Source organism: Chrysochloris asiatica, unplaced genomic scaffold (genome assembly GCF_000296735.1).
Source record: "Chrysochloris asiatica unplaced genomic scaffold, ChrAsi1.0 scaffold00004, whole genome shotgun sequence".
NCBI classification, from domain to species: domain Eukaryota; kingdom Metazoa; phylum Chordata; class Mammalia; order Afrosoricida; family Chrysochloridae; genus Chrysochloris; species Chrysochloris asiatica.
In genome coordinates this window covers 45,537,732-45,558,575 of record NW_006408522.1, presented here as the reverse complement: position 1 = coordinate 45,558,575, position 20,844 = coordinate 45,537,732, and the positions used below count along the sequence as shown (strand labels likewise).

Below are 20,844 nucleotides of genomic sequence, written 5' to 3'. Positions count from 1 at the left end.
GAATTTTCCAATGCTGTATATTTTATTTGATTGTTCCTGTAGCACTTTCCTGACTTCTTCCTTATTTTTCTCAACTCCCTTGTATGTTTTTTGTGTTTTGATACATTTTATAATTATTTTTCTGAATTCTTTCTCAGGCATTTCCAAAGCCTGCCCATCTTCCAGTATGGAGTGTTGGTCTACTTCCAGCTCATTTGCCTCTGTCACTTTATCTCGTTTCTGGACATGTGCTGATATGATTATCTGCCTCTGTGTTTTGGGCATATTCAGGAGTTATCTGTGTCCTTAATACTTAGATGGGTATGTATTTTTGTATTTTTTTATGCTTTCTGATTGCTTCCAGGTAGTTGTGATCAGGAAATGGACTTCCCTTTTTCACTATTCTTCCTGAGAAATTTCAAGATGCCACTGTTGGTCGTTGTGATGTAACTCAGGATTTAATTTTTGGCATACTTCCTTTTTCAGTCTGCCTATACTGCTCCACGATCCCCGTTCAGGTCTTTTTTCTAGTTACAAACAGTTCAGGGCCAGCTGTGGCTATTTGATTTTAAGTGGAAACTGTCTCTTTAAATTTTGAGGAGATCTGTATGCATGTTTAGTAGAACCCTCCAGGAATGATGGTGGGGTGTCCACTTGCTCAGGGACCCCCCTCCTCTAGTCACCAGAATGGATGTGCGCAGACAGCGAGAGACCAATGAACAGACACCAAAAAAAAAAAAAAGAATGTCCACATTTTTATCTCCGTGGTTCTGTAAGGTGTCTGTGGCTGCTCTGATCCTCCCCGGCTTGGTCTTGCCCAAGATGGCGTCTCTGGGAGCAGCTGAGCATCTTGAATTAGTAAGCAATGGATTTCATGCTTCTGCAACAAATTCCCCTTGCTGTAAGCTTTCCAACCTTCTAAATATTCCTTTATATGTGGTTCAGAGTTCTGGCACCATCCTCTGCCCATGCTTGGTCCAGTATCCTGTATTGTTGCTGACGTAACTCCTCACTGCACTTGCACCCTCTCCGCCATCTTGTTTATTCTCCCTTCTTGATTGACTTTTGATCAAAATGGATGCTTTGACTGCATTTGAATTCAGTAACTTTAAATCCTGTCTCTTCCATAAAGGGTTTGTATATATACCATAACTAAATTACTCATACACTAAAAGAATCTTGATCTAGATTTTGAGATAATAATTTACATTGTTTCTGTTAACGTTATGTGCCATTGAGTTGGTTCTGACCTATAGCAACCCTGTATAAGGTTTGTGAGGAATGGATGGTGAACTTGAATCATTGACCTTGCAGTTCAAACTGACTTCACAGCACATAGGAAATGTGTACCTCTACCCCTGTTTCTGAGGAGGTAGTATAACATGAATGGACTCAGGAGTCAGATAGACCTGAGCTTGACTCTGTTAGGTGTGCAAACTTGAACAAGTCCCTTCAGTTTTTCTACCTAAATTTACCAATCTGTAAAATGGGACTGATAAGGATACTTACTATCACAGAATGATTGTGAGAATTTCATGTGCCGTTTTAAATAATCAGTGTGCACACAAAAAGATGTTCATGGATATATAAAATACTATGTGTTCCAGATTTATCCAAATGTTATTTAAATGCAGATGAATGCTTATAAGCAAAAGCAAATGAGAAAGAAATATAAGAAAACATTAACTGTCAGTGGCAGGATTAAAGAGGACACTTTTAAACCATCTTCAAATGTACATGTTATTGGTGGTGGTTATGAGATATGGAGTCAGTTCTGACTCATAGTGACCCTGTACAGGGTTTCCGAGGCTATAAATCTTTACGGGAGCAGATAGCCTCATCTTTCTCCCTTGGAATAGCTGGTAGTTTCAAACTGCTGACCTTGCGGTTCACAGCCCAATTCGTAACCACTACAGTACCAGAGCTCGGGGCCAGTGGCGTAATGCATAACACATCTGACTACGGATCAGAAGATTCCAGGTTTGACTCCTGGCTGGCTAGATGGGACAGGCATACATGGTATTAGGAGATAGGAAATAAATGCCAGGGAATAAAATTCTGTGTTATTTCAGAGTTCTTACAACCCAGGTGTTCCTGGACCAGGCCTTGAATGATAATGACATTGCAATCACTGTCCTTCTGGAAACTCAGGGAAAATTGCTGAGATTTGACTGTTTCTGCCCTTCACTGAGGATGTGAAGGATCTCTGAGGTGGAAAGTGAGAGTGAGACTGCTCACCTTAGATCACAGAGGAGGCAGCATCTAAGTGAGAACTAGTGGGCTGTCTACTCCTAACATCTGAAGGATTCTTGAAGGTTAGCCCTTCCCACCTGGAACATTTGGGTGATTTGTTCTGTTTAATCTTCTAAGGTTACAGAGGTTGAAACAACCTGTTCTTGTTCTCTGAAATAATTACCAAAGGAGAGGAGAAGAGTGGGTAGTGAACTGATGTGCTTTTGAAAGGCTGGTTGATGGCTTTGCCTTGTCTTCAATAGGTTAAGTGGTTTATCGCAGGGTGTTTGATAAGTAAGAAGCAGAACCAAGATCAGAGCTGAGAATACTAGATTTTTGATCTTGCCTTTCCACCTGGGAGAGGTAGCTTTTCTGTTCAGCCTGGCTGCGCTTATGCTTTTGGCTGGTTTGGTTTCCCCTAGAGTGTCAGCTCCAAGACAACCCATTCACTTGCATGGCTTGGTGGCTGCTGGATCTTTCTGTGGGTTCTCCTTATCCTGTTCCTTTATGCACCCCCAGATATTCATGTGGCTGGACATGTTGGTCAGTTATGAGAATCGAAGACAATGGTTAGACTTACTGCTTCCCTCACCTAGACATCAAACAGTACACCAAGGCATTCTGCACCAATTGACAAACCAGATAATACCAAAATTCAGGTTCCAGAATACTGAGTATTTCATCCCAGTATCATTCTCTTTATGCTCTTGTAGAAAGTAAAGATTACAGCCTTTATTATGGATGGTACCATAATGTAAAGAAAATTAAAATTCTCACAACTAGACCAATAAATAACATCATGATAAACAGAGAAAAGACTGAATCCACAATCAACACTCACGGAAGCAGCAGTCAAAAAAAAAATCAAACCACATATTGTACTATGCAAATCTGCTGCAAAAGACCTCTTTTAAAGGGTTAAAGAGCAAAGAGATCAATTTGAGGCCTAAGCTATGCCTGATCCAAGCCAAGGTATTGTCAGTCATCTCATATGCATGTGAAAGCTAGATAGTAAATAAAGAAAACAGAAGATGAATCTTCTGAAATATGGTGTTGGAGAAGAATGCTGAAGGTACAATGTTGTTGTTAAGTGCCACTGAGTCGGTTCCAACTCATGACAATGTTGTACAGTGTTTCCATTAAGTAGCTGGTGAGACTGAACCACTGACCTTGCAGTTCAAACCAACCTTGTGGTTGAGTGCCACACCACACATTGCCAGAAAAGCAAACAAATCTAAGAAGAAATACAGACCAATTGTTCTGTACAAGTGAGGATGGTGAGATTTCTTCTCTCACATTATTTTGGGCATTTTTTCAGAAGGGACCATTCCATGGAGAAGGACACCATGCTTGATAAATTAGAGGGTCAGTGAAAAAGAGGCAGATTCCCCAAAGAGATGGGATTGACACAGTGGCAGTTAACAATGGACTCAAATGTCACAGCAATTTTGAGGAAGGCGCAGAACCAGGCAGTGTCCATTCTGTTGTGCACAGGGTCATTTTAAGTTGGAATCGACTTGACAGCACCTAACAACATCAACAACAATAAAAGAAAGGAACAAAGCCTCTGATTTTATCTTCAAGTTTCTTCTTTCCAAAACACAAATTGGTTACTAAGTGCCATCGAGTCAGTTCTGAATCCTAGTTACATTTTATGGGGTTTCTGAGGAGAGGCTGGTGATTTTGAACCACCAACCTTGCAGTTATTAGCCCACTGCTTACCCTAAAGTGCTTTTTGAACTCCCCTCATAACTTACTTTTCCTAAATTTCTACCCTTAAGGAGCTCTGGTAGCGTAGTAGTTACAAGTCGGGCTGCTAACCTCAAGTTCAGCAGTTCAAAACTACCAGCCTTTCCACAGGAAAAAGATGAGGCTTTCTGCTCCCGTAAAGATTTACAGCCTTGGAAACCCTATACAGGGTCACTATGAATCAGAACTGACTCCACAGCACACTACCACCACCAAAGATAGGATAGGAATGAGAAGACAGACCTAGATAAATAAAGTTCTGCCTTAGATGCAGGCAATTCTGCACACTCTGTCTCAAAATTTCAGTTCTTTACCCACCAGGAATGAAGATGATTTCTGAAAACATACTTGATACATAAGAATAAAAAGATAGTACATGTACTACTGCATAGTTTCAGTATTGCTGCCACATGACATTATTTAGGGTCGGGACTCCTTAGTCAAATGAGGTCAGTGTAACTCTTCTAGCATAAGTAACTATCACCCACTGGACCAATGCCGGGAGGCAGTGAGTGAGGTACCCACTGCACTTGACACAGGTCTGTACTACACATGTCCTAGACAAGGCTCGTATCCTGTTCCTATGAAGAGTAACAATGAGGACAGAGTAGGTAGCAAGAGATTTAGAACTTTAAGGACACATGCTGCCAACATATGGTTTCTAAGAATAATACATTCAAGTAAATAGTTTGTGTAGGTCCTTTTTTATATTAAATAAGGGACAATCAGAAGCCCAAGCTTCTTGATTCCTGTTATAAACAGGTCAGTTGTGTGACCTTCAACGGAGTCCTGGTATGGTGCTAAAGGATAATGCACTGGGCTGCAAGGTCAGCTTGAACCACAAGGTCGGTGGTTCAAACCCGCAAGCGCTTTACCAGGAGTTTGATCTGGATGATCTCTAAGTTGTGAAAACTTTGTGTAATGAAGGTTTTTTTTTTGGTTTTTTTTTTAAATGTAGTTGACAAGATTACTACAGGCATAGCACCAAAGGAACGAAAGTACATCACATATCACACTTAGCTCCACCTCAAATTCAGCTTAGTTTGGAATTGAGTTTTATGTGCTTTGCTCCTTTGATAATACACAGACTACTACAAGATTCTTCAAGATTAAGACTTGCATTAAAATCCAGTATCTTATGAATCAGAATGGCAAAGATTGGTGGAAGGGTCAATTAGAGATAAACAATGTTACCTCAGCAGCACCATCTAAACATTGCCCTTGGCATCATTCCTCGCTATCTCTAACTACTGTTGGATACGAACATTTGGTTTATCTAACCCGTTTCAGTAATTAGCAAAACCTTTCTGCCCAACTCCACCGTCATAATATTTAGAACATGAAATGGGAAGAAGAGAGATGATATGCCTCTTAAGAGTCTGGTGAATAATTTGTGTAAACTCATTAGTGTGACCAACCCAATTCTCACAATTAAAATGGGTGTTGCAGTCCACAATTAATGCTACCAGAAACTTCTCAGACCCAGTAAAAACAAAACAAATGAAGAATTCAGAAGCATTATAGAATTATAGAATTGGTTTGTCTAAGGAGCAGTACCAGTAGACAGCTATTCTGTAAGCAAACTCAACTTTTTGTTTAACAGACTGGGACTCATGACTGGACAAAGATTTATCAAAGGACAACTTTACAGAATCATCAGTGGCCAAATCCAAATGCAAATTCTTCTGTCTGACTCCTAGGGGAATGGACAGAGCAATTGGCTTACCTGTGCTGCGAGTCATTCTGGTCTGTAGATAGTATTGTCAAACACTCATCATGACCATGGAAAAGCCGTACTACATGCCCACCAAGGAGGTATCCTATAAAACAATTACATTTAACCAAGAATCAAGCAGAAGTTTAATGCAGAGAACACTCTGTTAAAAAGTGAAAATTCCTGAAGGTTGGAGCCAGGTACAGAGCATACCAACAGAAAATGCATTTGGGAATTTACATAGTCTGTAAATTCAAGTCTATGGCAAAAAAAACACAAAAACACAAGAATATCAAAATAATGCTTATGTTGGAAGTTAAATAGGGTTTCCAAGGTGAACAAAAGTACATCATCAAAAGATAAGCTACAAATAAAATCAATTATTATCATTTAAGGGGCCCTGGTGTGGTGCTGTAGGATAAGCACAAGACTGCTAACCAAACTGTCAGCAGTTCAAAACTACCTTGTACAGGGTCACTGTGAGTCAATGACACTAAGTAAAAACATTATCATTAAAGGCCAAAATGGAAAATTAAGTTGCTACTGTCAGTATAAGGATTTTCTAATTGTTAAGGATATACATACACACTCCATTTAAAGCCAAGTTCCTAGGTAAACTCCTATTTCTATACTTTGTGGCAAAATTCAAATCAAATCGCAGTTGTGGAAAGAAACAAAACAGTGCTGGGAGAGCAGTTGACTGTTGCTAATCAGGCCCTGTCATAGGAAAAGTTAATTTCTGCATCTATTTTGCAAACACACTGATCAATAAATCTTGAATGTTATTCCTATAGCAATGATGCTTGTCCAGTAACCATGAATAGACAAGTGCAGATGCCTTCATCAACACGCGTTTAGCTTTCAGAATAAGGAAATGCAACTCAAGAGCCATGGAGCTCAGAAATGGAGAAGAAATAACAAACCTCAAAGACACAATGGCCCATAGTGTTCAAATAAATTCTGAGCCTTAATTCAAAGAACACAGTAGCAGAAAAGGGGACTCTGCCCCAACTTCAACTTTGCACAGAGAAATGGGATTTGTTATTCCTCTAAATTAACAATCTTCTGGGCTATTCTCAGGAGACACATGGACTTAATATGCTCCATGTCTGTATCAAACTTTAAAAAAAAAAAAAAAAATCACATAATCAGATCACTTCAGAGGTTGTCTTAAACTATTCCCAGTAATGGATTAAAGTAGTGAGAATGAAAAATCATGCCAGAGGAAAAAAGGGTATTTTAGTGCATCTTGTACAATGAAAGTCTGAGATTTCCTTGATCACTTTTTATCAAGGCAAGTTTTTCTTAAATGTCCCCCAAATATTCACGAATCATTGTCCAGCTTTCCTACATCTTATTACACTAGCATCTCTAGTTGTACCCCCCTACATTTATACCTTCAAAGTAATTCATAGATACTTTCACCCCAATGTTTATTGTAGCACTATTCACAGTAGTCTTAAGGTGGAAACAGCCCAAGGGGCCATCAGCATACAAATGGATAAAATGAGGTGCACGCATACCCATCTACTACCATCAAATCAATTCCGGCTCACAGTGACCCTACAGGACACATTAGAACTGCTCCATAGGGTTACCAAGCCTGGGAAGCTTTAATGAGAGCAAGTAGCTTTCTCTTTCTCTTGCAGAACAGCCAGAGTTAGAACTGCCAACCTTGCAGTTAACAGCTCAACCCTTATCCCACTGCACCACCTGGACTCCTTGCATACACCGAAGTGGAATATTATTCATAAAGAGCAAATAAGCTAGAAATGGATAATGGTAATGGTTGCATGTTGTTGTTAAGTGCTGTTGAGTCGGTGCTGACCCATAGCGCCCCTGAACAGGATTTCCGAGGCTGTAAATCTTTATGAGAGCAGAAAGCCTCAACTTTCTCCTGTGAAGCAGCTGGTAGTTTTGAACTGCTGACCTTGAAGTTCACAGCCCGATTTGTAACCACTATGCTACCAATGGCATGTAATTAATGACAGTGAATTGTACATATAAGAAATGTTGAAATTATTTAAAAAACAAAGAGTTTGATTGAGAAATGAAGTTCTGATACATGCTATAAACCCTGAAAACATTCTGCTCAGTGAAATCAGCCAGACACTAAAGGGAAAATATCTTAAGATTTCATTTATATGAAGCATCCAGAACAGGTGAATGTATCGAAACCAAAGTGTACTAGTGATTACAGGGGCAGGTGGGAGAGGGAACTAGAGAGGTTAAAGGGCACTTCGTTTCTGTTGTTGAAGATGGAAAAAGATAATGGTGAAAGATGAAACCACATGGTGAACATAATGTCATTGGATTGTGCATGTAAAAATCATTGAAATGTCAAATGTTATATATAGTTTACATTAAAACATTTTTAATTGAAGAAATTGACCCCCCAATATAATTCAAGAAATACTGTAGTGAAATTCTTAATAATTAACAGAAAATTCAACCCCTCTATGACCACACTCCTGAAGCAACTCTCAATCATCTCATGATGGGAAGTTAGTTCTCGGGCTCCTTCCAATCAGTATTCTACTCACATTGAGAAAACTGCTCAGCCTGATGCAGCACAACTTTTCTTAATGGAATATATGGGGGCAATAGTCAAGAGTGAAGTGTTGTAAGTAGAATCACTTCCACTCTCAGGGGCTGAAGTGGATTTCTCCCAGTGGATACTGAAGGACGTTTTCTATGGAGGCAGATGACTCAGATGATGAGCTATCCATGCTGTTTTACAACAAGGGCTCTCATTAACTCGTCTAAGGGCCTATGGGACGTGGTATGTGAGCACTCCTTAATTAATCCCTACAAGCCCTCTGCTGGGACTGGGAAATTATTTTATTCTTCCAGTGAGAATGAACATGTTAATAAAGAATATTAAATCAAAACTGTCTTGGGAAGAACAAACTCAGATCATCTTGATTCCAAGATAGAAAGAAAATGGTTGCCAATAGACTTAGGTCAGTTAATTTGGTAATTAAGGAAGAGGACCTAAACAAATCCTACCTTTTAAAACTTCTCCACAGGTTGCCAAAAAAGTTACGATTTTGATATTTTGTGATTATTATGTTTGGCTATGGTATCTTCTGTAGCAGTATATCACCCTGGCAACTCTCAATTTCCTATTTTCAATTAGAAGAGCACTCCAAGTGGAAAACTAGCAGACTCTGGGTTAAATATAGGTTGAAAGCCCATGATACGAGCTTTTTAAAAAAATTTCTGATCACATGATCAAGTACTAGACTATAATGTAATAATCCATAGGTCCCTGACATTTGGTTATTATTACCTATCTGTGAGGTAAGCCCCCCACCACCACCACCACCTCAAACCACTGTCATCAAATCAATTCCTACTAATAGACACTGTAAAAGACAGAGTCAAACTGCTCAATAGGGTTTCAAAGGCTGGAAGTCTTTTATGGAAGCAGACTGCCACATCTTCCTCCCAGAGTGCACCTGGGGGCTTAAAACTGCCAACATTTGCATTAACAGCCAAGTACGTATCCATGGTTACACTAGGACTCCTGGAAGAGCAGCCAGTATATGTTTATTATCAAACTTGAAAAGTGCATCCTCTTTGCCTGGCTCCAAGGAATGTGATATGCCAAACTAAGTTTGATGATCTTTCTTCCAAGGAAAAATGAAATATGGAGAAAATTTCATGTCTTAGTTTTAAATGGCCTTCCATAAATAACAAGTAAAAATAAAATGGCTAAATGTTCTTTTTATTATAAACAAAGTCCTCTCCCCACTTGTAAAACAACTGGGAAGAAATATAAACAATGTCACCTTCTTGGCGTATAACCTCTTCTAAATTGGAATTTGCTGAGGTCTGTCTACTTCTAACTAGTAACCATAAATAAAAATGAGAGCTCAGCGGCAGAAGGAAGCTGCATCTCAAACTCCTCAGTGCATACAGTGTTAAGAAAATAGTAGACTCTAAAGGATTAAAGAAGAAAATCAGAGATGTGCATGTAATTGGAAGTCAGGACAGAAACCAATTCATGCCAGCACCAGAAAAAGAAATTCAGGCAAACAAAAATCATTCTATCTATGTACCAAGACATTCAGGTGAGAACTGGGAAGAAGCAGGAAATGCCAACCAACAAACACAGCTCAAGACAGACTGGCAGGCTGAGGGCTGAATGCATACTGAAAAGCACACCTTCTTCGACGCTACTTCCTGAGCACGTAGGATGTACATTCCAGAGTGTTTGCATAAAGGAGGCATCCACTTGTATGTTACCATTTGATATTGAGAGATGCTGTAGCAGAAACAGAAATGAGACAGGCTTTAAACCACAAGTCCAGGCCTGAGAGAAGCAGGTCACCTAGAGTTTCAAGAGTTAAATTGAACAATACAGTCATCTGGCTAGCCCCTGTGGGGATTTTCTCCACCCAATCTAGGAGTAGCTTCAAAGTGGGACACTTTTATTCAAGAAAGAAATATTCAGCTACACAAGTGGCACACAGTGTTGACTTCAGCTGCTCAGCTGGATCCCTGACTCAACAAGACGCCATAACTTGTCTATTCTTTGTAGGATAAGGAAAGTGACAAACAGGGAAAATTACTCCAGCATTTCGACTAGGTTAAGTACAATCTGCTGACAGGGTTGGCTCTATGAGAAACCCCTGGGAAACTTAAAACGTTTTTTTAGCATATTTCTGATCTTCAAGCACCCTCTCTTTTGTTCAAAGTCTTGAAAATAAGGTTGCTCTCTTCATATTCACCTTCCATCTGCAAAATCTCACCTGGATCTTCCAATGCCTCAGGTGGTGGAACATTTTATTACTTTTTCTCTCTCCAACATAAATTTATTCTTCCTGTATCCCATTCTTCCAGGCTTCTTCACTGGACAATAAAGCTAAGCAATGTGATAAATTCAAATAATAGCAGCTTCAGGAGCTCTAGTAACGCAGTGGTTATGAGTCGGGCTGTTAACCTCAAGGACAGCAGTGTGAAACTACCAGCCATTCCGTGGGAGAAAAAGGAGACTTTCTGTTCTCATAAAGATTTATAGCCTTGGAAACCCTATGCCGTGTCACTATGCGTTGGAACCGACTCCATGGCATATAACCACCACCACCACCAAAGTGTTAAGCAGTTGGCCTGGTGCATTTTAGCAGAGTTCTATGGAAACAGCACTATAATCTCAAAGGTTAAATTCAAACAGTTAAATTCTAGGCATGATATTCTGGCAGAAGAATTTATCCACCTCTCAAAGATTCTAGGTAAGGGGGCATTCTATCCTATCCAATCTCTTATAGCTCAGTTTTTCTCGGCCATCTAGTCCTAGAGGAGATAAAAAAAAAGAAAGAAAAATGAAGATGAGATTTGTCTATGTTAGAAGGTACTTACCAGGTATCTTTCGGAGGACACACTGACAAGGATGAGATCATCGCCAATTCGAACTTTTTCTCCTTCAGACCTCTGTTTGGAAGCAGGATGAATGGTCCACCAACACGCTTCTCCTACACAAAGACTCCTGGAGTTAGTCATTGTGTCCCTAATCCTGCCCCTTTGGTCTCCCCCTCCTCTGCTTTCTCTCTCTCACTCTCTCTCATTGCCTTATTTAAGCCCTCCCCAACATCTCCTCTTGACCATATCATTTTCATGATCCCTAGATAGAAAGCCAGTGTTTTGAAAACATTATTGTGAGACTGTAGAAGTCTTGAGTATTTTTAATACAGAAAAATACTGTCTACATAAAATCCCTGCCATCAAGTTCATTCCAACTCATAGTAACTCTGTAGAACAGAGGAGAACTATTTCACAGGGCTTTCCAAGAATGCAAATCTTTTTAAAGTAGCATACTGCCACATCTTTGTCTCACAGTGGGTTTGAACCACCGACCTTTTGGATAGAAGCCAAGCACAGGTAGTACGCCACCAGGGTGCCTGCTTTTTTTATGTTGTTGTTGTTAAGTGCCATACAGTTTATTCAGACTCATAGCGACCCTGTACAAGTTTTCCAAAGAGCAACTGGTGAGTTTGAACTGCAGACCTTGTGGTTTCAAAGTGACCTTGTGGCCCAGTGCCACAGGACTCCACTTTCTTTACAGTCCCTCTCAAACTTTTAGAACTGACTTTGTTGGTCTCTTGAACACAACCACTTGTGCTTCCCCCAGGCAAACTCTATTAAAATGTCAGTAAAGGAAATTTCAAGAGCCTAAACATAAAAGGAATAAGACAACAGAAGAAAAAGTGACAGCAATAAAGAAAAAATCAGCATTTTGGAGAAAGAAAATGTGATGGACGTTTGTAGTCCAAAGAAATCTTGAGTCTTTGGGTAAGGAAATGGAGAAGACTCCATCAAGAAGTGAAATTAGTCAATTGCAAAAGGATAACTATTTTATGAGAAGACCACTGCCGTTTAAAGTCAAGAAAAGGTTTTCACACTGAGAAAAAGGGAAAGAAGTAGTAAGCCCCTTCCTTTGGCAGATGGAATTGGAAGAACTGGAAGTAACAGTTACATGTGAAGGTAGCACTAGAAGGCAGGGACGAAGCAAGAGGAAGAGGATTGGTTGAAACCTTTAAGGAAGCATTTAGCCCATCACATCCTTTTCCTATTCTTCACACAGCCAGATGTCCTTGGATTCTTGGATTAGAAATTGAATCCATGAAATGGCAACCATCAAGTGTCTTTTTTTTTTTAACTACCAGGTTCCTTTAAGCCCGGAAGTTAAAAGGTCTAGTTAAAAACAAAAACAAAAACAAAAACAAAAAAAGAAGTATTTTTTAAATTGTTGTTAGTTGCCTTCCAGTCAACGCCAATTTAAGAGAGTCCCCATGTGTGCAGAGTAGAAGTTACTGCCTAGGATTTTCAAGGCTGTGATCTTAACAGACGCAGATGGATCATGCCTCTCTTCTAAACTGTCTCTGCCTGGGCTTGAATCACCTACCTTTTGGCTAGACATTGAGCATTTAACTGTTTGTGTCCTCCAGGAGCAGCAGTGAAACATTTACTACCTGATTAGTAAAACTTTAGCTCATTTCCTTCTGACTATACTTCTTAGTTTTCAAAAAGCCAGCTGTAAGGCTGAACAAACCCAATGCCCTATATTTGAAGATTACTCTCTAGAGTAGCCCAGCCACACAGGATCAGAGAGACTGCTAGTGTGGGCTGCAGAGAAAGGTCCAACTCCCTTCTAGATTATGCAAAACAGAGGTGTCACAGAAACAAGTCCTACACTGTTAGGACTTCATCAGCTTGTCCTGTCTTTTTCATAAACACAGAGTCCAAAGATAACCTGTTATCTGAGGAAAAACTCCCATATGAACAGCAGGAACTAAACAAAAAGAAAGGACGGTGACGGAGATAACAAAAATGATCGAGTACAAAATAATTTTTTAATTAAAATTAATAATTTCAAGAATTTAAGTGTTAGAATTGTAAAATAGCAATGAAAGCACTTAAATGCTGCTGTTGTTAAATGTCGTTGAGTGGGTTCCAACTTAAACTGACCCTGGATAGGGTTTCTGAGGAGGGGCTGGTTAGTCTGAACTGCTGACCCTGTGGTTCAAACCAACCTTGTAGTATAATGCATTATCTCACAGTGCAACACACAAGAGATTCACATAACAGAATCTAGGAAAGAGGCAAAGGGAATTGCAGATGATGGTGATGGGAAGTTCCAGGAACCCAAAATGAGGAGGGTTAAAGTAGGCAACTACTATTTTTAATGAGCCTAGGAGTACTATTTCCTCTTTAAATTGTTAATGGGTATAACTGTGATGAAATTTATTTATGACAAAAGCAGCTGACCTATATATTTGATGGGGGAAATCATATGTATGAGTGGGCTTTAAAAAGCTCGTGGAAAAATGCCATTTAATAATTTTACTTTTTCCATAAACTTTTTGAGGTCCCTCATATATCCTCTATGTACTAAGAGGGCCAACTAGGGCACTTGGGATAAAGAGGGTCCTGAAGTGGGGCACTCAAGAAGCATAGTCTTGTTCTCCTGAAATATACAGGGAATGGGTGTGTGCTTTGGAGCACAGGATGGGGCAGTATGACCTAAATTACATAAGAACACTTTTAGTGTTCTAAGTCTAAATCCTAAAACTATACCTAAATGCTCTAAACAATGCAACAGATATTTTTAAAGAGAACAAATAATTCAGTATCAAAATGAAGGGTAAGCTGATCACTAGTTCTGTGAAGTCTAACCATTTATTAGCCAGTATATACTCAAAAATCAAATTCACTGCCTTCAAGTGGATTCTAACTCATAGTGATCCTTTAGGACAGAGAACTGCCCCCACAGGGTTTCTTAGGCTGCTTCGAACTGCTCAGATACTTGGTTAGCAACCCAACACTTAAGCCACTATGCCACTAGGGCTCCTCACCTAGATGTCAAGGGAAAACAGTCCATATTTGTCCACCCCTACGACTTTCATGTTTTCCTCATAATTCAACTCCACTACTAAGCATTTTGGATTTCTGGTGTGGTGCTGTGAATCAGCATTGGACTGCAAACCACAAGGTCAGCAGCTCAAACTCACTAGCTACTCCTCAGAAACCCTATACAGGGTCCCTATGAGTCGAAATCAACTTCATGAAACTTAACAATAACATTTTAAAAGGAACTCAGATGGTGCTGTGGATTAAGCATTGGGTTGCTAACCAAAAGGTTGGCAGTTCGAGTCCATCAGCAGCTACCTGGGAGAAAGATGAAGCTGTCTGCATTTGTAAAGTTTTACAGCCTCAGAAATCTTGTGGGGGCAGTTCTACTCTGTCCTATCGAGTCATTGAGTTGGCATGGACTTAATGGCTATGGGTCTGCTCTGTGTTGGTTTGGTATTCAGGTTTTACTTGTTTACAACCCTGAAGAAGTCTCTGAGCCAGACAATCACTTGGGTTGGAAACACAATGCTAACTACAGGAGTCACATGACATGACTCTGTCCCTGAGGTGAACCCATTCACCCCAGATAATACTGAACTTTATCTGAGCTATATGTGCATTCTCTTTCCCTCTTACCAGGATTCACTTCTTACAGAATACGACCAGGGTTCGGGGTGAGAAAGATGAAGCAAATTATTTTAGACTAGGTTTTCATGCAGAGCTATTGTGTTGTCAAATTGATTTTGACTCATAGCAACCATGGATAGGGTTTCCAAGGAGCGGCTGGTGGGTTTGAACTGCTGACCTTGTGGTTTGTAGTAGAGAGATTAGTCTACAGTACCACATCAGCCCGATGCTATTCTACGTGCCTTCTGCCAACGGGACTAGCAATCTTGGACTAGAATTGGTTCATGTGTTTGGTCAGTCAGCAAAATTCACACCATGGCTGATTTTAGAAATTTTGAAATACGTTCAGTAGAGAAGAATCTGCTGTGCTCCTATTTTCCCATTATTTTTATCGAAGCCTTTATAAAATAGTTAAAATACACGTCTTGCACAATTGAGTAGAAAATGGTATTTCTCAATTTCTCCCCAACATTCAAAAGTCTAAAGTCATTTTACTGATATAAATAGAATGACCATATATGACTTCTCCGATTACGTGCGCCAAGACTGACAAGCTGGTTTATATTTAGAGACTAACTTAACATTCACAGAGAGTGTGGCACTTCACTCACTTTGTAATTCTCAGCAGTGGTTACAACACCTTAGAGGGAATTATATTTTAAGAATAACATTTTAGGTGAAAACAAAGAAACTTCAAATAAAATTCAAACAATTTTATTTTAGAAAAAAATGTGTATATGCAGGACCATTGTTCTGCTTTGCACCCCAAACAAAAAGAGGGGTGGGAAGACAGGGTTCCCCTCAGACCCTCTTAGAATACCACTGTGCCAAATGCAGAACAACAGGTACAGATGGTTTACACTTTAGATTTTGTTTTAGATCATCTGATAAATCAGACAATTGGGGTTCCTCTCTTATGAAATGGCATGAGTTTCAGAATAACATAGACTTTTGTCCTTCTTTAGGTACTCAACAATAGACCCTTCTATTGAGGGGTGAGGGGACAGTCATGGTATTAAAGATTGTACTCGAGCTAGACTGTTATTGCAATGTGACCTTTGATAATTTCTCTTGCCTGGCCTTTGGTGCTGACCTTTTCCATGATTGTGACTGTAGCTTTAGAATAGGTTCCACCCACTATTCCTTCAGTAGATTATCATTCTGCTTGATTTAGCTCAGATCAGCTTTTGTCATCTGCAAGCAAGCATCCTGACTGGTACATAACACAAACTATAGCATACAGCAGAAACTTTGTATGTAACGCCTGTGACACAGATTACACTGTATACAAATATTTCTAGTGAGTGTTCCTCTGATGAAAAATTTCAGATATTATATATGGTTTCCTTCACTGAGGCAAAATGTGCCTTCTTTCAACTTCTACCCATTCAAAATAGGACTGGGGAAGAGCTGTCTTCCCCAAATCGAGAAGACCTTAATGACACAAATGGATGAAAGTTTTCAGGACCTTCATTTGCTGATGGGGCAAAACTCAAAATGAGAAGAAACAGCTGCAAACATCCATAGATAATTGGAAAGTGAAATATGAACCCAGGAAAACTGGAAGTCCTCAAAAATGTAATGGAATGCATAAAGATCGATATCCTAAACATTAGTGAGCTGAAACAGACCAGCATAAGCATTTTCAAATCAGACCATCATGAGGTTGAAGATACTCGTTTACAAAGTGAAGGGGAATGACATCACATTCATGGTCAAAAAGAACATTTCAAGATCTTTCTTGAAGTACACTGTTGTGTTACAGAATCATATCCAAATGCCTACAAGGAAGACCAGTTACAGTACCATAAAGCATATAATCGTATTTATTATGATAATTTACAAGCGGAAGAGGAATGGCATTGCATTCATTGACAAAAAGAGCATCAAGATCTCGCTTGAACTAAAATGCTTTCTGTGATAGGATAATATCCATATGCCTAAAAGGAAGACCAGTTAATATTACTATTATTCAAATTTAAGAACCAAACAATTAAGCTAGTGATGAAATTAAAGAATTCTACCAACTTCAGTCTGAAATTAATTGAACATGCAATTTTTATTGTTGTTCAGTGTCACTAAATCAGTTCCAACTCATAGCAACCTTGAACACAGTTTTCAAGAAGCGGCTGGTGGGTTTGTACTGCTGACCTTGCAAATCAAACCTCTTTATAGTGGAGTGCTTATTCTATAGCGGCACACCAGGACTCCAAATATGCAATAAAGATGCATTAATAATCACTGGTGATTGAAATGGAAAAGTTAGAAAAAAGTAGGAGGGATAGGTAGTTGGAAAATATGATCTTGGTGATAAGAAATGATACTGGAGATCATATGACAGAATTTACAAGACCAGTGACTTATTACAAATTTTATTTTCTTCCAACAATATAAATGATGACCAAACAAATGGACTCACCACATGTCTGTCAGTTTTACATCCTGTGGTAGTTTGCATGTTGCCGTGATGCTGGAAGCTATGTCACTGATATTTTAAAAACCAGAAGGGTCACCACTGGTGGAAAATTTCAGCAGAGCTTCCAGATCAAGACACACTAGGAAGGAGTGGCAAACTACTTCTGAATGTTTGCCACTGAAATTCATATGAATAGCAGTAAAACATTATGAGATACAGTGTTGGAAGATGAGCCCCTTGGGTTGGAAGGCTCTCATAATGTGACTGGGGAAGAGCTGCCTCTGCAAAGTAGAATTGACCATGAGGACACAAATGGGGCCCTCATCTATTAATAATCAGAACATGGAATGTATGAAGTAGGAATCTAGGAAAACAGAAAAGTTCTCAAAAGTGAATTGAAATGCATAAAGATTGATATCCTAGGCATTAGTTGAGCTGAAATAGACTGGTAATGGTCATTTTAAATCTGACAATCATATGGTTTACTGCTCTGAGAATCACAAATTTAAGAGGAATGGTGTTGCATTCATCATCAAAAAGAACATTTCAAGATCTATCTTGAAATACAACACTGTCTGTGATAGGATAATATCCATATGCCAGCAAGGAAGACCACATAATACCACTATTATTCAAAGTTATACACCAACCACTAAGCCAGTGATGAAGACTTTAAGAACTCTACCTATTTCTTCAGTGTGAAATTGATTCAATATGCAATCAAGATATATTGATAATTATTGGTTACTGGAATACAAAAGATTGGAAACAAAGAAGAAGAATCAGTAGTTGGAAAATATTGTTTGGGTGATAGAAATGATGCTGGATATCACATGATAGAATTTTTCAAGACCAATGACTTCATTGCAAATACCTTTTTTTAAACAACATAAAAGATGACTATACACATGGACCTCACCAGATTTAATACACATGAATCAAACTGACTGCCTCTGTGGAGAGAGATGGTGAAAATGCTCAGTATCATTCATCATCAAAAACAAGGCTGGGGCAGACAGACTGTGGAACAGACACTATCAGTTGCTTAAATGCAAGTTCAGGCTGAAGCTGAAGAAAATTAAAACAAGTCCATGAGAGACATAATATAGCAATGAATATATCTTACTGGAATTTAGAGATCATCTCAAGAACAGATTTGATGCATTGGACACTAATGACCAAAGACCATAAGAGCTGTGGGATGACATCAAGAACATCATAGAGGAAGAAAGCAAAAGGTCATTAAAAAGGAAAGAAAGAAAAGGCCAAAATGGATATTATAAGAGATTCTGAAACTTGCTTTCCAGCATACAGATGCTAAAGCAAATGGAAGAAATGAGGAAGTAAAAGAGTTGAAAAAGAAGTTAAAAAGGGCAATTCAAGAAAACAAAGTCTAATATTATAATGAAATGTGCAAAGATTTAGAGTTAGAAAGCAAAAGGGAAGAACATGCTCAGAATTTCTCAAGCTGAAAGAGCTAAAGAAAAAATTCAAGCCTTGACTTGCAATATTAAAGGACTTCATGGGCAACATATTAAATGATGCAGACAGACAGCATCAGAAGAAGATGGAAGAAAAATACACAGTCATTGTTCCAAAAAGAAATGGTCAATGTTCAATTATTTCAATATGTAGCATATGATTAAAAACCAGTGGTACTGAAGGAAGAAGTTCAAGCTTCACCAAAGGCATTGGCAAAACACAAGTCTTCAGGAATGAATGGAAAACAAACTGAGATCTTTCAATAAACAAATGGATGCAGCACTGGAGGCAGTCACACATCTATGCTAAGAAACTTGAAAGATAGCTATCTGGCCAACCGACTGGACCCCCAACAAGATGGACTGACACAGTGCCAACAGCAATGGACTCAAGTGTAACAAAACTCTGAGGATGGGACAGGATTGGGCAGTGCTTTGTCCTGTTGTACACAGGGTTGCTATGAGTTGGGGTGGACTTGATAACACCTAACAACAACATACACATGAAACTCACCAGATAGAATACACAGGAATCAAATCAACTACATCTGTGAAAAGAGAAAATGGCGAAGCTCAATATCATCAGTTAAAAACAAGACATGGGGCCAACTTTGAAACAAACCATTAATTGCTCATACACAAGTTCACGCTGAAGCTGAATAAAATTAAGTCTGTAAGTGACAAGTATGACTTTGAATATAGCCCACCTGAATTTAGAGACAATCTCAAAAACAGATATGATGCATTAGTCACTAATGATCAAAGACCAGAAGAGTTGTGGGGTGACATGAAGAACTTAACAAATGAAGAAAGCAAAAAGTCATAAAAAGACCAAAGTAGACATTGGAAGAGACTCTGAAACTTGCTCCTGAAGGTTAAGAAGCTGAAGCAATTGGAAGAAATGACGAAGTTAAAGAGCTGAGCAGAATGTTTCAAAGGGCTGCTTGAGAAGATAAACTAGTATAATGAAATGGCAAAAAAGAGTTAGAAAACCCAAAGGGAATAGTATATGCTTAGTATTTTTCAAGCTGAAAGAACTGAAGAAAATAATTAAGCTCAGGTTGCAGTATCGAAGGATTCCATCTGCAAAATACTGAAGGATTCAGGAAGCATCAAAAGAAGATAAAAGGAATACACAGAGTCAGTGTCCCGAAAATAATTGGTAAATAGCCAATCATTTGGTTCCTTATAATCAAGAACTGATGGTATTGAATGAAGAAGTTCAAACTACACTGAAGCATTGGCAAAAACAAGGATCTAGAAATTGATAGAATATTTCAACAAATAGATGCACTCACTCATCTTTGCCAAATTTTTAAGACTGTTACCTGGCCAACTGATTGGAAGAGATCCGTATTTGTTCCAAGGAGAGGTGACCCAACAGAATGTGGAAATTATCGAACAGTATCATTAATACCACATGCAAGTAAAATTTTGCTGAAGATAATTCAGAAACTATTTTGGTGGTACATCAACAGGGAGTTGCCAAAAACTCAAGCCAGATTCAGAAAGGGATGTGGATTGAGAGATATTGCTGATGCCAAAGGGATCTAGGCTGAAAACAGAGAATACCAGAAAGACGTTTACTTGTACTTTTATGGCTATGCAAAGACTTTTGACTGCATGGATCTTAAACTAAGGATTGCGTTGAGAAGAATGGGTATTTCCCAACATTTAATTGTACTCTTTAAGAACGTGTACACAGACCAAGAGGCAGTCCTTCAAACAGAACAAGGAGAATGGTTTAAAATCAGGAAACATGCATGCAAGTCTTGTGTCCTTTCACCATACTTACTCAATCTGTATGCTGAGCAAATAATCTGAGAAACTATTATATGAGGGACAGAAATCATGATTGGAGGAAGAGCCATTAACAATATATTATATGTAGATAATTCAAACTTGATTGTTTAAAGTAAAGAGGGCTTAAAATTCTTACTGATGAATATCAAAGACTACAGCCATCAGTTTGGATTGTACCTCGATGTCAAGGAAACAAAAATTCTCCCAACTGGACCAGTAAATAAACAGAGGAAAGACTGAAGTTGCTAAAGATGTCATTTTGTTTAGATCCACAATCAACACTCATGGACATAGCATTCAAGAAAGCAAATTATGTATTGCATTAGGCAAATCTGCTAAAAGACCTTTTTGAAGTGTTAAAGAGAAAAAAAGCCATTTTTAAGGAATAAGGTGTGTTTAGCTCAGCCCACAGTATTTTCAATTGTTGCATATGCATGTAAAGCTAGACAGTAACTGAGGAAGACAGAAGAATTGATGCATTTGAGTTA

General features: G+C 38.9%; 1 protein-coding gene across 1 annotated transcript in view; it reads right to left on the bottom strand.

Moving 5' to 3' along the window:
- The window catches only part of RYR3 (ryanodine receptor 3), a 775,913-nt gene that overhangs the window by 419,592 nt on the left and 335,477 nt on the right, over nt 1-20,844 (bottom strand). Inside the window, exons 6-8 of the mRNA XM_006831810.1 lie at nt 11,039-11,151; nt 9,845-9,944; nt 5,687-5,780 (exon numbers count right to left, since the gene is read on the bottom strand). Coding sequence (XP_006831873.1) covers nt 5,687-5,780; nt 9,845-9,944; nt 11,039-11,151 — 307 coding nt within the window. The remainder of the gene's footprint in view (nt 1-5,686; nt 5,781-9,844; nt 9,945-11,038; nt 11,152-20,844) is intronic.